At 43.7% G+C, this 14,990-nt stretch overlaps 1 protein-coding gene across 2 annotated transcripts in view; it reads right to left on the bottom strand.

Moving 5' to 3' along the window:
• Positions 1-14,990, bottom strand: part of LOC141273123 (gastrula zinc finger protein XlCGF66.1-like) — a 99,746-nt gene that overhangs the window by 13,095 nt on the left and 71,661 nt on the right. For both annotated transcript variants that reach the window (XM_073684545.1, XM_073684544.1), the window contains exons 2-5: positions 11,802-11,900; positions 8,686-8,877; positions 8,480-8,600; positions 8,325-8,401 (exon numbers count right to left, since the gene is read on the bottom strand). In XM_073684545.1, the coding sequence (XP_073540646.1) occupies positions 8,325-8,401; positions 8,480-8,600; positions 8,686-8,877; positions 11,802-11,897 (486 nt within the window). In that variant the 5' untranslated portion in view covers positions 11,898-11,900. The remainder of the gene's footprint in view (positions 1-8,324; positions 8,402-8,479; positions 8,601-8,685; positions 8,878-11,801; positions 11,901-14,990) is intronic.

Raw genomic sequence — 14,990 nt, 5'->3', positions numbered from 1 at the left:
ACGCTAGAATGGTGACATTGATGGAATGATAAATTGCCCCCTTGTACTGTATTGGACCTCTGGTGCTGTTGTTTTAAGGAACTTCAGGAATTAAATATTTCTGTAAACTATTTTTTAAACACAATTGTATTCAGATATAAAAAGGGTATTCCACCTCTGTATCGGGAGGAGAGTGTTGCTGGTGAAATTACGTCAATTGTGTCACGGGTGTATCAGAGGTAACAGACAGTTGCCCTGCAGTAGGTTGCAGGAGATCTCTACGTTTGACATTACAGACATCTTCTTAGATGAGAGGACGTCCCTAGGACTTAGCGGCTACCTCCCTCTGGTAATTAGCTCCCTGGTCTGGGTGTATATATACCTGGTGTGTCTGAGAGGGAGGTGCCGGCTATATTCATTTCCACTTGTGAAGGCTTAGCATGAGCAGTACTTCGTCCTCTCTGGAGCTTGAGGCCGAGTTCGCATTAGTCTGGAGTCGTCTAAAGCTAAGCATTCTCCCCCGGTTTGTCTACCCTTATTGTCAATAGAGTTTAGTGGAGATCGACTAGTGCTCTTCTCCTCCCATCCCTAGCCTTAGCCATACACCAGGGACAGACAGGGTGAGGCACGCGTGCGGCGATTGCTGAAGAGGCAATATAGGGACGGTAGTTGAGACAGGGTGACACTAGACCAGACTAGGAGGTCTCCACTTCTCACTTTCCCTAGTGTCTGGGCTCCCTTTCCCTCTGTATTGCACTAAGTCTTTCCCACACCTGGTATGACATTATAGCCAGCCTAGCACGTTTTGAAAAGGAAAAAAAAAACTGACATCTTGTTGTTTTTTTTTTTCTCTATGTGTTTTTGGGAGTGCACCTTTTTTCTTTTTCCTTTCTCCCTCGGTATCGGTTCAGTTGCAGAGCGGCTGCACAGGCTGTCTCTGGAGGTGAATGACCTCTGCGGTGAGGTACAGCAGCAGCATCAGCGGTTACAGGTCGCCAATGTGGGGGTCTCAACAGGTAGGCCTGTCCAGCCTGAACCCAAGGTTGCCCTCTTGGACAGGTTTTCAGGAGGTAGGGGCAAGATTTTTGTATTTAAGGAGGCATGCAAATTGTATTTCAAACTTTGTCCTTACTCCTCTGGTAATGAGGAGCAACGGGTTGGTATTGTGATCTCTCTATTGCAGGTAAGATCCTCAGTCATGGGTGTTTTCTTTACCGCAGGACTCGGTTTGTCTCCAGTCTGTGGAGGGGTTTTTCGGAGCTCTGGCCCTCATCTATGATGACCCTGACGGAGTCGCCTTGGCTGAGTCTAAGCTACGTCAGCTTCAGCAGGGGAATCGGTCAGTGGAAACGTACAGTTCGGAATTCCGTAGATGGATGATGGATTCCAAATGGAATGACTCAGCCCTATAAAGTCAATTTTGTGAGGGGCTTACTGAAAGGTTGAAAGATGCCTTGGCTGTATATGAAACCCCTCAGTCCTTGGAGGCTGCCATGTCTTTGGCCATACGTCTTGATAGACGTCTTCGGGACAGAGGGGTGACACCACCTTCTCCGGGACCTTCTTGTACCTCTGCCAGGGGAACAGTCTGGGGGTGAACCAGTAGTGGGGAAGGTGGAGGAACCCATTGCAGATTCGCAAGAAAAAAAGGCATATGGTTTTTTTTGTGGGAAAAAGGGACATTTTGTTGGGACCTGTCCTTCAATTCCTAAACAAAGGGAGACTCGATTAACTCTTGGTAGTTTGGAGTTGGATAAACAAGGGGTGCCTTTGTGGCCAAACTGCAGTTCCTGCTTTGTCCTGACAGCTGAGGTGGTGCTAGAAAGCAAAACCGAGAAAATTTCTGTGTTTGTTGACAGTGGAGCCGGAGTCAGCATGGTTGATGCTGGGTTTGTGAAAACTCATGGTTTTGCTTGCTGTACTTTAACTGAACCTATTTCCATCTTTGCCATTGACTCGGCGCAACTTGCAAAGAAAGCATTTACTCAGATTGTACATAATGTAAAACTGAAGGTGGGGTCAGTTCATTGTGAAATAATTCCTTGCTATGTTCTGGACAATCTTCCCACACCGATTGTCTTGGGTATACCTTGGGTTGTTAAACATAATCCGCTGGTGGATTGGCAAGCCAGGGAGATTATTGAATGGGGAGATTACTGCCATGAGAACCGTTTAGAAATTTCCCTTGTTACTGTCTCTACGGAAATTTTACCTGCTTTTCTGTCTGGTTTTGAGGAAGTTTTTTCTGAGAGGTGGTGTCAGGATTTACCTCCTCATCGTGCTTATGACTGTCCTATTAGCCTGACCCCCAGAGCTAAACTACCGAAGTCCAGACTGTATAATCTTTTTGGCCCTGAGAGACAAGCCATGAAGGATTTCATTGCGGAAAGTCTGGAGAAGGGACATCTTCGCCCGTGGCGGCAGGGTTCTTCTTTGTGAAAAAAAAAATGACGGTTTACGTCCCTGTTTAGATTTCTGAGAATGAAATCAAATTACCATCCGTGATCCATACCCACTTCCTCTGATTCCTGATTTGTTCAGCCAGGTTGTGGGAGCTAAGGTATTCTCACAGTTGGATTTAAGGGGAGCCTACAACCTGGTTAGAATCACAGAAGGGAACGAATGGAAAACAGCGTTCAATACCCTGGAAGGACATTTCGAGAGTCTGGTTATGCCTTTTGGTTTGACCAATGCACCTGCGGTATTCCAGCATTTTATAAATGATATTTTCCATCATTTGGGGGGAGGTTTGTGATTGTCTATCTGGACTATATTTTGGTTTAGTCACCTGATTTTGAGACTCATCAGAGGCATGTTAAGCATGTGCTCCAGATATTAAGGGATAACAAACTTTATGCCAAACTAGAAAAATGTGTTTTCGATGTTCAGGAGATGCAGTTTTTGGGGTACTTGTTGTCATCTTTGGGTTTTCGGATGGATCCAGAGAAGATCCGTGCACTCCTTGACTGGGAACGTCCCGAGAACCTGAAGGCTCTACAACATTTCTGGGCTATACTAATTTTTATCGGAAATTCATCCGAAACCCCTTACTGATATGACTAAGAAGACGTCTGTTTTTCCAAATGGTCGGATGCTTCCCATAAGGCTTTTTCTTCCTTAAAGAATCATTTTGCCACTGCACCTATACTCAGTCAACCCGATGTTTCTCAACCCTTTATTGTGGAGGTTGATGCGTCGGATGTCGGGGTAGTGGCTGTGTTGTCTCAGGGTTCGTCCCCTGCTAAATGGGGTCCATGCGCCTTCTTTTCTAAAAAATTGTCTTCAGCTGAGACAAATTATGGCATGGGTAATAGGGAACTTTTGGAGGTCAAATTGGCGTTTGAAGAATGGCGACATTGGTTGAAGGGGGCTGTCCATCCTATTACTGACCATAAGAACCTGTTATATCTCCAGTTAGCTAAACGTCTCAACCCTAGGCAAGCCAGATGGTCCCTGTTTTTTACTAGGTTAAATTTTTTAGTCCCTTTTCGTCCAGAGGTCAAAAACGTCAAGGCTGATGCTTTGTCCCGAAGCTTCCCTGGTGGTGGTGACTATGAGAACCCTGCCCTGATATTACAGAAAAGGGGTAGTCATTTCGTCACTTTATCCTGAACTGGAGGGTGAGGTGTTAGAGGCACAGGGGGCGCCCCTGCCTTCTGCCCTTCAGGAAAGTTACAGTTATATGAAAAAGTTTGGGCACCCCTATTAATCTTAAGCTTAATGTTTTATAAAAATTGGTGTTTTTGCAACAGCTATTTCAGTTTGATATATGTAATAACTGTTGGACACAGTAATGTTTCTGCCTTGAAATGAGGTTTATTGTACTAACAGAAAATGTGCAATCTGCATTCAAACAAAATTTGACAGGTGCATAAGTATGGGCACCTCACCAGAAAAGTGACATTAATATTTAGTAGATCCTCCTTTTGCAAAAATAACAGCCTCTAGTCGCTTCCTGTAGCTTTTAACGATTTCCTGGATCCTGGATGAAGGTATTTTTGACCATTCCTCTTTACAAAACAATTCCAGTTCAGTTGAGTTTGATGGTCGCCGAGCATGGACAGCCCTCTTCAAATGATCCCACAGATGTTCAATGATATTCAGGTCTGGGGACTGGGATGGCCATTCCAGAACATTGTAATTGTTCCTCTGCATGAATGCCTGAGTAGATTTGGAGCGGTGTTTTGGATCATTGTCTTGCTGAAAGATCCATCCCCTGCGTAACTTCAACTTTGTCACTGATTCTTGAACATTATTGTCAAGAATCTGCAGATACTGAGTGGAATCCATGCGTCCCTCAACTTTAACAAGATTCCCGGGGCCGGCATTGGCCACACAGCCCCAAAGCATGATGGAACCTCCACCAAATTTTACTGTGGGTAGCAAGTGTTTTTCTTGGAATGCTGTGTTTTTTTGCTGCCATGCATAACGCCTTTTTGTATGAACAAACAACTCAATCTTGGTTTCATCAGTCCACCGGACCTTCTTCCAAAAAGAAATTGGCTTCTCCAAGTGTGCTTTTGCATACCTCAGCCGACTCTGTTTGTGGCGTGCTTGCAGAAACGGCTTCTTTCGCATCACTCTCCCATACAGCTTCTCCTTGTGCAAAGTGCGCTGTATAGTTGACCGATGCACAGTGACACCATCTGCAGCAAGTTGATGCTGCAGCTCTCTGGAGGTGGTCTGAGGATTGTCCTAGACTGTTCTCACCATTCTTCTTCTCTGCCTTTCTGATGTTTTTCTTGGCCTGCCACTTCTGGCCTTAACAAGAACTGTCCCTGTGTTCTTCCATTTCCTTACTATGTTCCTCACAGTGGAAACTGACAGGTTAAATCGCTGAGACAGCATTTTGTATACTTCCCCTGAACAACTATGTTGAATAATCTTTGTTTTCAGATCATTTGCCAGTTGTTTTGAGGAGCCCATGATGCCACTCTTCAGAGGAGATTCAAACAGGAGAACAACTTGCAAGTGGCCACTTTAAGTAGCTTTTCTCATGATTGCATACACCTGGCTATGAAGTTCAAAGCTCAATGAGGTTACAAAACCAAAAAAAGTGCTTTAGTAAGTCAGTAAAAAGTAGGTAGGAGTATTTAAAACAAGAAAATGATAAGGGTGCCCAAACTTATGCACCTGTCAAATTTTGTTTGAATGCAGATTGCACATTTTCTGTTAGTACAATAAACCTCATTTCAAGGCAGAAACATTACTGTGTCCAACAGTTATTACATATATCAAACTGAAATAGCTGTTGCAAAAACACCAATTTTTATAAAACATTAAGCTTAAGATTAATAGGGGTGCCCAAACTTTTATATATAACTGTATTTGTACCAATTGATCTGCGCCGCAAAAGCAATTAAAGATCATCAGAACTCTGTGCTTGCTGGGCATCCAGGTTTTAAGGCAACCGCGGACCTCCTCTCTCGTCGTTTTTGGTGGCCGGGGTTGCATCGGGATGTGATTGAACATGTAGCTGCTTGAAGTATTTACATGCGTTCTAAGGTTTTGCATACCTGTCCGTCTGGTACTCTTCTTCCGCTACCTATCCCTAGTAGGCCATGGACACACTTGTCCATGGATTTTATCACTGACCTACCGGTTTCTACAGGCAAAACGGTGGTTTTGGTGGTAGTAGATTGAACCATTTTACTGAACCTCTTTGTCACATTGCCTGCACTTCCAAATACCAAGACACTTGCTCAGGTGTTCATAAATGAGATTGTGAAGCTTCACGGGGCTCCCTCCGGTGTGGTGTCAGATCGTGGGACCCAGTTTGCTTCCATGTTCTGGAAGGCATTCTCTGTTCTCGACTGAGGGTGCAGCTGTCCTTTTCCTCTGCCTTCCACCCTCAGTCGAATGGTCAGACCGAGTGTATCAATCAGAACTTGGAGACCTACCTCAGGTGTTTCGTCTCAGAAAATCAGGAGGATTTGGGTATTCTACTTACCGCTGGCAGAATTTACCATCAATAATCATAGTCAAGAATCCACTGGCAGGTCACCGTTCTTCGGTGTATACTGTTATCACCCACAGTTTGGTACCTTCAGTGGAGGAGGAGCTTCAGGAGTTCCTGAGGAGGAACGGTTTGCTTCGTCGCTTTCCTCGGTATGGCAGGATGTTCTGAGTAATTTAAAGATCATGGGAGACAGGTATAAACATATGGCTGACAGAAAACGCTTGCCAGGTCCGGACTTGAATGTGAATGTCTTGGTGTTGTTGTCTACCAGGAATATAAGATTGAAAGTTCCTTCTTGGAAGCTGTGACCTAGGTTTATTGGTCCCTATAAAATAACTGCCGTCATTAACCCAGCAGCATTTCGTCTTGAACTTACTCAGGCCCTTAAGGTCCACAATGTGTTCCACAGGTCCTTACTCAAAAAGTATGTGGAACCTCTTGAGCCCTCACCTCTACAACCACCCCCAGTAATGGTTGACGGTAATCTGGAGTTCCAGATTTTGAGAATTGTAGATTCTCGTTTCCAACGTCGTTCTCTACAATACTTGGTGCACTGGAAAGGCTATAGTCCAGAGGAGAGGATGTGGGTTTCAGCATCAGAGGTGAACGCTCCCAGATTGGTTCGCTCATTCCACACCTCTTTTCCTGAGAAACCCGGTCCTGAGTGTCTGGAGGCCACTCATAGGGATGGGGGGGTACTGTCATGGGTGTATCAGAGGTAACAGACAGTTGCCCTGCAGTTGGTTGCAGGAGATCTCTACGTTTGGCATTACAGACATCTTCTTAGATGAGAGGCTGTCTCTAGGAACTAGCGGCTCCCTCTGGTAATTAGCTCCCTGGCCTGGGTGTATATATACCTGGTGTGTCTGAGAGGGAGCTGCCGGCTATATTCATTTCCACTTGTGAAGGCTTAGCAAGAGCAGTACTTCTTCATCTCTGGAGCTTGAGGCCGAGTTCGCATTTGTCTGGAGTCGTCTAAAGCTAAGCATTCTCCCCCTGTTTGTCTACCCTTGTTGTCTATAGAGTTTAGTGGAGATCGACTAGTGCTCATTTCCTCCCATCGCTAGCCTTGGCCATACGCCAGGGAAAGACAGGGTGAGGCACGCGTGCAAAGATTGCTGAAGAGGCAATATACGGACAGTAGTTGAGACAAGGTGACACTAGACCAGACTAGGAGGTGTCCACTTCCCCCTTTCCCTAGTGTCTGGGCTCGCTTTCCTTCTTCCCTCTGTGTTGCATTAAGTCTTTCCCACACCTGGTGTGACAAATTGATATCTGCCGGGTTGTGCCCACAAGCGGCGGGTACCTGTACTTGTCCTATTCTAATGAACATAAAAAAACAGAAATTCTGCATCATTCACCATTTAGTGCTATTGTAGAAGGTAGAGCCACAAAAACCAGGTAAAATAAAACTTCACATTTATTAGAAAAAAAGTTTAAAATCAGGTTGTACGTAAAATAACGGTAGAGGTATGAAAAGACACCGGGTCTATGCGAAAGCTCTTACTCTTGACCGAAGACTCTAACTCTCCCTCTACTTTCTACTACTCAATTTACCCAGGAATCGGACTGGAGCTGTCCATGCACCGCACCAATGGAATTCCTCCGCCCCCCCAGAGCTTATGCTTATATTCACCAAGTCGAAACTATAATGAGAATGCCAAATTTATTTAGTTTCTTTTTTATGTTTTACTACTTTTGTAAAAAAAGAGAGAAAAAAAACCTTTTAAAAATAAACATTTTTTAAATATAACTTTTTTTTTAATTTTTCGGTAGACAAAGTTGTGTGAAGGCTTCCTTTTTTCAGTGTAATGTGTAGTTTTCAATGGTGTCATGGTGCGGGATAAATAAAGAGAGTTTTATTGTATGGGTTGATACTATTACAGTGATTCCCAATTCATAACTTTTTGCGTTAGTTTTTACTACTTTTGTTCAAGAAATTCATTTTTTTGTGCATCAAATTCTAAGACCAATAACAAATTACTTTTATTTAAAAGTAACAAGCTATAGTTTTTATTGGTACCATTTAAGGATACATAAGATTTTTTGATCATTTTCTTTTACAATAATTATCAATCCCACATGGGGACTTGAACATGACATCCATTGATTACACAGATACTACATTGCACTACTTATATAGTGCAGTGCATTATCCAGTTTATAAGTGTTATACTGGCAGGCAGCCTAACATACCATGCATCTGATAGTCAAGAAGCTTTAAGACTTCTTGATGCTGCATTGGGACTTCAGAATGCTTTTCATCTACAAATTAACCTCCAGCAGTCACTGTTTTATAAAGACCCTGAAGTCTTATCTTGAGATCTGCATCTGTTGCAAAACTTTAGCTCATATAAAGACCTTAGAGCCAAAAGTAAAGACCTACCTGATCAATCAACGGACAATCCTGTGCATACATGGAGCTGGGACATCCCTCTGACAGGCTTCTATTACTTAATCTACCTGTAGAAAGAGGATGAACATATTTAGGTGACATTCAAAACTGATCACCTTTACAAACAAAAAAAAGTCCCTCTTTACTTAGTGACGTGAGGTTCTGGTGATCCTCCAGCATGATGTCCTTGTACAGACCCTTCTGTCCTATATACTCCCACTCCTCCATGGAGAAATGGACAGTGACATCATCACATCTTATAGGAACCTGATACACAATAATACAGTCATCATCCAGACACATTATCTCTTGTGTTAGTGTATAATGTCCCAGTATTCCCAGCAGCGCTCACCTCTCCAGTCAGCAGCTCAATGATCTTGTTGGTGAGGTCTAGGATCTTCTGCTCTTTGTTCTTTTCATGGATCAGTAAATGAGGAGGGTGCTCTGTGATAGAACTCTGGGTTTTGCACCCTTCTTCTAATATATTAGGATAGTTGCTTGAGGTCACACCCTCTCCAGATGTCTTCTTCACCACAGTGTAATCCTGTGTATGGACAGAGACGGCATATATACATTCGTTATATACATTCCCCAAATCCCTTAAGTCTCAAGCCATGTCTATTGTTAATTGATAGAAGTTTCTGTTTATCTTATGTGTGAAGTGTGTCACCAAATGGTTATGCTAGACTTAAACCTCCGTACACGGGTCCGGCCGACAGTCTAAATGTGTATGGGACAATTTATTGTAGGGGAAAATATTGATCCGGCATGTTCAATTTTGGACTGAAAGTATTGTCTCCTAGGAATAAGCTGCCGCCAGACATGTTTGGCAACGGTTCTCTCATAGAGAACACAGAAGTTTCACTCCACCAAAAGACATATAATGTGTATGTTGGACTCTAAGGTTTGAGGTCAGTAATTTAATATCTACCAGGGGTATTCAGTTTGCTTTGCCACAGATCTGCACAAAGATTAGCACCATTGTCATTTAATGGAGAGTTGTAATCTTCTTTCCTCAGGAACACACCACTTCTCTACCTCCCAGTCAGGGGGCAGGGCACAGCACACTCATGAAGATTGACAGTTTGGACCAGTGGCATGCTACCAGTAGAGGCAGCTTTGCTTTTGCAGCATGGTAGACAGCGTAGGAGGACTGAAGCTGGCTAAATCCAGCTATCAGGTCAGCTTCAGCGTGACGCTTGGATGCTCTAATGCATGGAGAAGGGATACACAACCTTTTCTAGTCAGAGGGCCATATTTTCATATTGAATCACTCTCAAGGGCCGCAATATAACTAAGGATATTACCATCTAAGACATTTCTGGAAAAGCAAAATTATACAGTCATGGCCGAAAGTGTTTTGGCTCCCTTAAAATTCTTCCAGAAAATGAAGTATTTCTCCCAGAAAATTATTGCAATTACACATGTTTTGTTATACACATGTTTATTTCTTTTGTGTATATTGGAACAACGCAAAAAAACAGAGAAAAAAAAGGCAAATTTGACACAGTTTCACACAAAACCCTCAAAAATGGGCCGGACAAAATTGCTGGCACCCTCAACTTAATATTTGGTTGCACACCCTTTGGAATAAATAACTGCAATCAAACGCTTCCTATAACCAGCAACAAGCTTCTTACACCTCTAAACTGGAATTTTGGATCACTCTTCTTTTGCAAACTGCTCCAGGTCTTTCATATTTGAAGGGTGCCTTCTCCTTACAGATATTGTAAAATCTCTCCACAGGTGTTCAATGGGATTTAGATCCGGACTCATTTCTGGCCACTTCAGAACTCTCCAGCGGTTTGTTTCCATCCATTTGTTGGTGCTTCTTGAAGTATGTTTAGGGTCATCGGCCTGATACAAGACCCATGACCTAGAACGCAAACCCAGCTTTCTGACACTGGGCACTACATTGCAACCCAAAATCTTTCGGTAATCTTCAGATTTAATAATGCCTTTCACACAGTCAAGGCACCCAGTGCTAGAGGCAACAAACAACCCCAAAACATCTTTGAACCTCCACCATATTTGACTGTAGGTACTGTGTTCTTTTCTTTGTAGGCCTCATTCCGTATTCGGCAAACAGTAGAATGATGTGCATTACCAAAAAGCTCTATCTTGGTTTTATCTGTCCACAAGATGCTGTCCCCGAAAGCTTTTGGCTTATTCATCTACATTTTGGCAAACTGTAGTCTACCTTTTTTATTTCACTGTGTCAGAAGTGGGGTCCTCCTGGGTCTCCTGCCACAGCGTTTATTTTCATTCAAATGTCAACGGATAGTTCACGCTGACACTGATGCACCCTGAGCCTGCAAGACAGCTTGAATTTCTTTGGAACTTGATTGAGGCTACTTATCCACCATCCGTACTATCCTGCATTGCAACCTTTCATCCATTTTTCTCCGCCATCCACGTCCAGTGAGATTAGATACAGTTCCATGGGTTGTAAACTTCTTCATTATGTTGAGCACCGTGGACAAAGGAACATCAAGATCTCTGGAGATGGACTTGTAACCTTGACATTATTGATATTGTTCAACAATTTTGGTTCTCAGGTCCTCAGACAGTTCTCTTTTCCTCTTTCTGTTCTTCATGCTTAGTGTGGCACACAGAGACACATAATGCAAATGCAAAGATTGAGTCAACTTCCCCCCTTTTTATCTGGTTTCAGGTGTGTTTTCATTTTGCCCACACCTGTTACTTGCCACAGGTGAGTTTGAACAAGCATCACATGCTTGAAACAAAGTTGTTTACACACAATTTTGGAAAGGTCCTAACAATTTTGTCTGGTCCATTTTTGGGGTTTTGTGTGAAATGATGTCCACTTTGCCTTTTTTCTCAGTTTTTTTGTGTTGTTAGAATACACACAAAGGAAATAAACACGTGTATAACAAAACATGTGCAATTGCAATAATTTTCTGGGAGAAATACTTCATTTTCTGGAACAATTTCAAGGGTGCCAACACTTTAGGCCATAACTCAATTTCATAAATGCCTGATAGATAGGAATCCAGAAAGTGAACCTGCACCTAGAGAGGAGAAGGCACTGTGTGCTTGTGGCTCTGCATTGTAAACTCAACAGTCTTAGACTACAGTGGGGAAAGCCACATACATAGATAGTCACCTGTAACTCATATATACCTTCCTGGACGGTCATGCATTGGAAGCTTTGTGTTCTTCTGTGCTCAAATCTATCTAAAATCCTATACATGTGAACAGGTCTTACACTTTCATAAATCTAACTCATTGTAAAATCATATACTGTGCAATGTTTGCACGATTCAGTTATAAAAAAAAAAATCTAGTCAATAGAAGGTTATAGCAATGTATACGAGCTGAGCGTATGGCAAAAATGCCGCTTGCTTGTTATAAATTAATCTATTGGAATGTGAAATGTATAGGCCAAATGTAGTGTCAGTACTGCCTATGAGTCATTTCATGCGACATAATCCCAGAATTGTTCACCTCTCCAGTTAACAAACAGATGATCTCTAGATTGAGGTTTATTATCTTCTGGGAGATCTGCTCCATCTGTGGTGGCTTGTTCAGGCAGGAGAACATCACCTTGTGGAAGGGATATAAAGAGGCTTCAGAATGATGATCATTCAACACAACAATTTTACGTGTTAGTAGAGTTTAGTGACAGACATACAATTACATGCACATTGGCATGTAAAAGTTCGGGCACCCCTGGTCAAAATTACTGTTATTGTGAACAGCTAAGCAAGTTGAAGATGAAGTGATCTCTAACAGGCCTAAGCATTAAGGGAACCTGTCATGTCCTTTGTAGTATCTAAACTGCCCCTATTGCGTTGTTAGTGCATCCCTAACAAGCATTTTTCATTAAAATACTCGGTCTAATCATGTGCACAAAGCACTTTATATAGTTATATCATACCTGCTCATTTAGTCATAAGGGTGTGATTCATTGCATTCAGTCAGAGTAGTCACGGCCCGTGCCATTTAAATTCTGTTCCCGGGATTGTGCTGATGTCACTAGAATCAGAGTTTAAATCCAGCGCGTGCACAGTGTGTCATGGCCATCCGCGCTTGCGCAGTGTGTATATTGGCCATCCGCGCTTGCGCAGTGTGTGCATTGGCCAGCTGCGCTTGCGCAGTGTGTGTATTGGCCAGCTGCGCTTGCGCAGTGTGTATATTGGCCAGCTGCGCTTGCGCAGTGTGTATATTGGCCAGCCGCGCTTGCGAAGTGTGCATTGGCCAGCTGCGCTTGCGCAGTGTGTGTATTGGCCAGCTGCGCTTGCGCAGTGTGTATATTGGCCAGCCGCGCTTGCGCAGTGTGTATTGGCCAGCCGCGCTTGCGCAGTGTGTGTATTGGCCAGCTGCGCTTGCGCAGTGTGTATATTGGCCAGCCGCGCTTGCACAGTGTGTATATTGGCCAGCTGCGCCTGCGCAGTGTATATTGGCCAGCTGCGCTTGCGCAGTGTGTACATTGGCCAGCTGCGCTTGCGCAGTGTGTATATTGGCCAGCCGCGCTTGCGCAGTGTGTATTGGCCAGCCGCGCTTGCGCAGTGTGTGTATTGGCCAGCTGCGCTTGCGCAGTGTGTATATTGGCCAGCCGCGCTTGCACAGTGTGTATATTGGCCAGCCGAGCTTGTGTAGTGTGTATCGGCCAGCCGCGCTTGAACATTGTCAATCTGGGAGCCGCGCATTGTGCCGTAACAAGTGGTTCCCCGCACGTGCGCAGTGAAGCTGTGTGCAGTTCCCAGCTTCACTGTGTGCGGCCGGAGCCGCTCGTCACGGTGCATGCGCTGCTCCCAGATCGACAATGCGCAAGCGCTGCATCGCCAATACACACTACACAAGCGCGGCTGGCCAATATACACACTGTGCAAGGACGGCTGGTTATGACATACATTGCAAGCGCGGGATTTAAACTCCGATTCTAGTGACGTCAGCGCAAACCCGGGAACAGAATTAAAATGGCGTAGGCGGCGACAAGCCTGACTGAATGTAATGAATCACACCCCTATGACTAAACGAGCAGGTATGATATAACTATATTAAGTGCTTTTTGCATATGATTATACCACCTATTTTAATGAAAAAAGCATGTTAGTGATGCACATTGTATCATTAACAATGCAATGGAGCAGTTTAGATACTACAAAGGACATGACAGGTTCCCTTTAAAAATGACACATTTCCTTTGTATTCTAAAGAGGGAAAAAAATTATATATATTTATTTATATTGTCATTTTTAACATTTTAAAGATAACAAAAAAGGAAAATGGGTTGATGCAAAGGTTTGGGCACCTTAAATGGTTAGTACCTAGTAGCACCCAATTTTGAAAGTATCAGAAGGATTTTCATCCATTCTTCCTTGGAAAATTCTTCCAGTTTTGTGAGATTCCTGGGTCGTCTTGCATGCACTGCTATTTTGAGGTCTAGCCACAGATTTTCAATGATGTTCAGATCAGGGGACTGTGAAGGCCATTGTAAATCCTTTAGCTTGGCCTTTTGAGGCAGTCTATTGTGGATTTTGAAGTGTGTTTAGGATCATTATCCATTTGTAGCCATCCTCTTTTCAACTTCACCTTTTTTACAGATGGTGTTATGTTTGCAACAAGAATTTGTTAAAATTTCATTAAATCCATTCTTTCCTCTACCCATAAAATGTTCCCCGTGCCATTGGCTGCAACACAAGCACAAAGCATGATTGATCCACCCCCATGCTTAATGGTTGGCGAGATGTTCCTTTCCTGAAATTCTGTGCCCTTTTTTCTCCACACATATCTTTGATCATTGTGGCCAAAGAGTTCTATTTTAACCTAATCGGTCGACCGAACTTGTTTCCAAAATGCATCAGGCTTGTTTAGATATTCTTTTGCATACTTTTGACACTGAATTTTATGGTGAGGATGCAGGAGAGGTTTTCTTCTGATTACTCGCCCATGAAGGCCATATTTGTGCAGGTGTCTCTGAACAGTAGAACAATGTACAACAACTCCAGAGTCTGCTAAATCTTTCTGAAGGTCTTTTGCAGTCAAGCAAGGGTTCTGATTTGCCTCTCTAGCAATCCTAAGAGCAGCTCTCACTGAAATTTTGCTTGGTCTTCCAGACCTTATCTTGACTATCACTGTTCCTGTTAACTGTCATTTCCAGGATGTCACTCCTGACAGCACCACCGGGAGGTCGTCCTTCATATCCTTGATAGGTACAGGAACATACAAGAGGTTAAAAGGTCCCTCCCGCCACCAACCACCAGTGATTTCCAGTCCCTATCAGGGACAGATGCATAGGAGGGGTGCCCGTAGCATCGAAGAGCTTCCCAGTCAGTGGAGCAGGAATTCCTGACTGTTGGACATAGGAGGATCGGGGGATGGGGGTCCTCACATCTTTCCCCTTCCTCCTCCAGAGTCTGAGGGCTGACACCCTCCTGAACAAGGGGTCCCTCAGCCTGGGCCAATAGAGTGGGAACTCCTGGGTTGAGTCGCTTCCCCCTGAGAGGGGCTCTTGGCTCACTCTGTCCATCCCTGCAAGTGACGGGCATACGCACTGATGATACCGGTATGCAGGAGCACTTCTGGTTTACAGAGAGATCAAGCACTTCTGGGATTTGAAAAAAAAGAGTGCCAAACCTGAAATTAAAGAGGACAGCGCCTTTGACGATGATGCAAGACAGGTGAGATAGT

Source organism: Phyllobates terribilis, unplaced genomic scaffold (genome assembly GCF_046119375.1).
Source record: "Phyllobates terribilis strain yellow unplaced genomic scaffold, ASM4611937v1 Scaffold_5__5_contigs__length_657084704, whole genome shotgun sequence".
In the NCBI taxonomy this organism is placed as follows: Eukaryota; Metazoa; Chordata; class Amphibia; order Anura; family Dendrobatidae; genus Phyllobates; species Phyllobates terribilis.
Note: the sequence above shows the minus strand (reverse complement) of the source record. Positions and strands in the feature narration are given on the sequence as shown.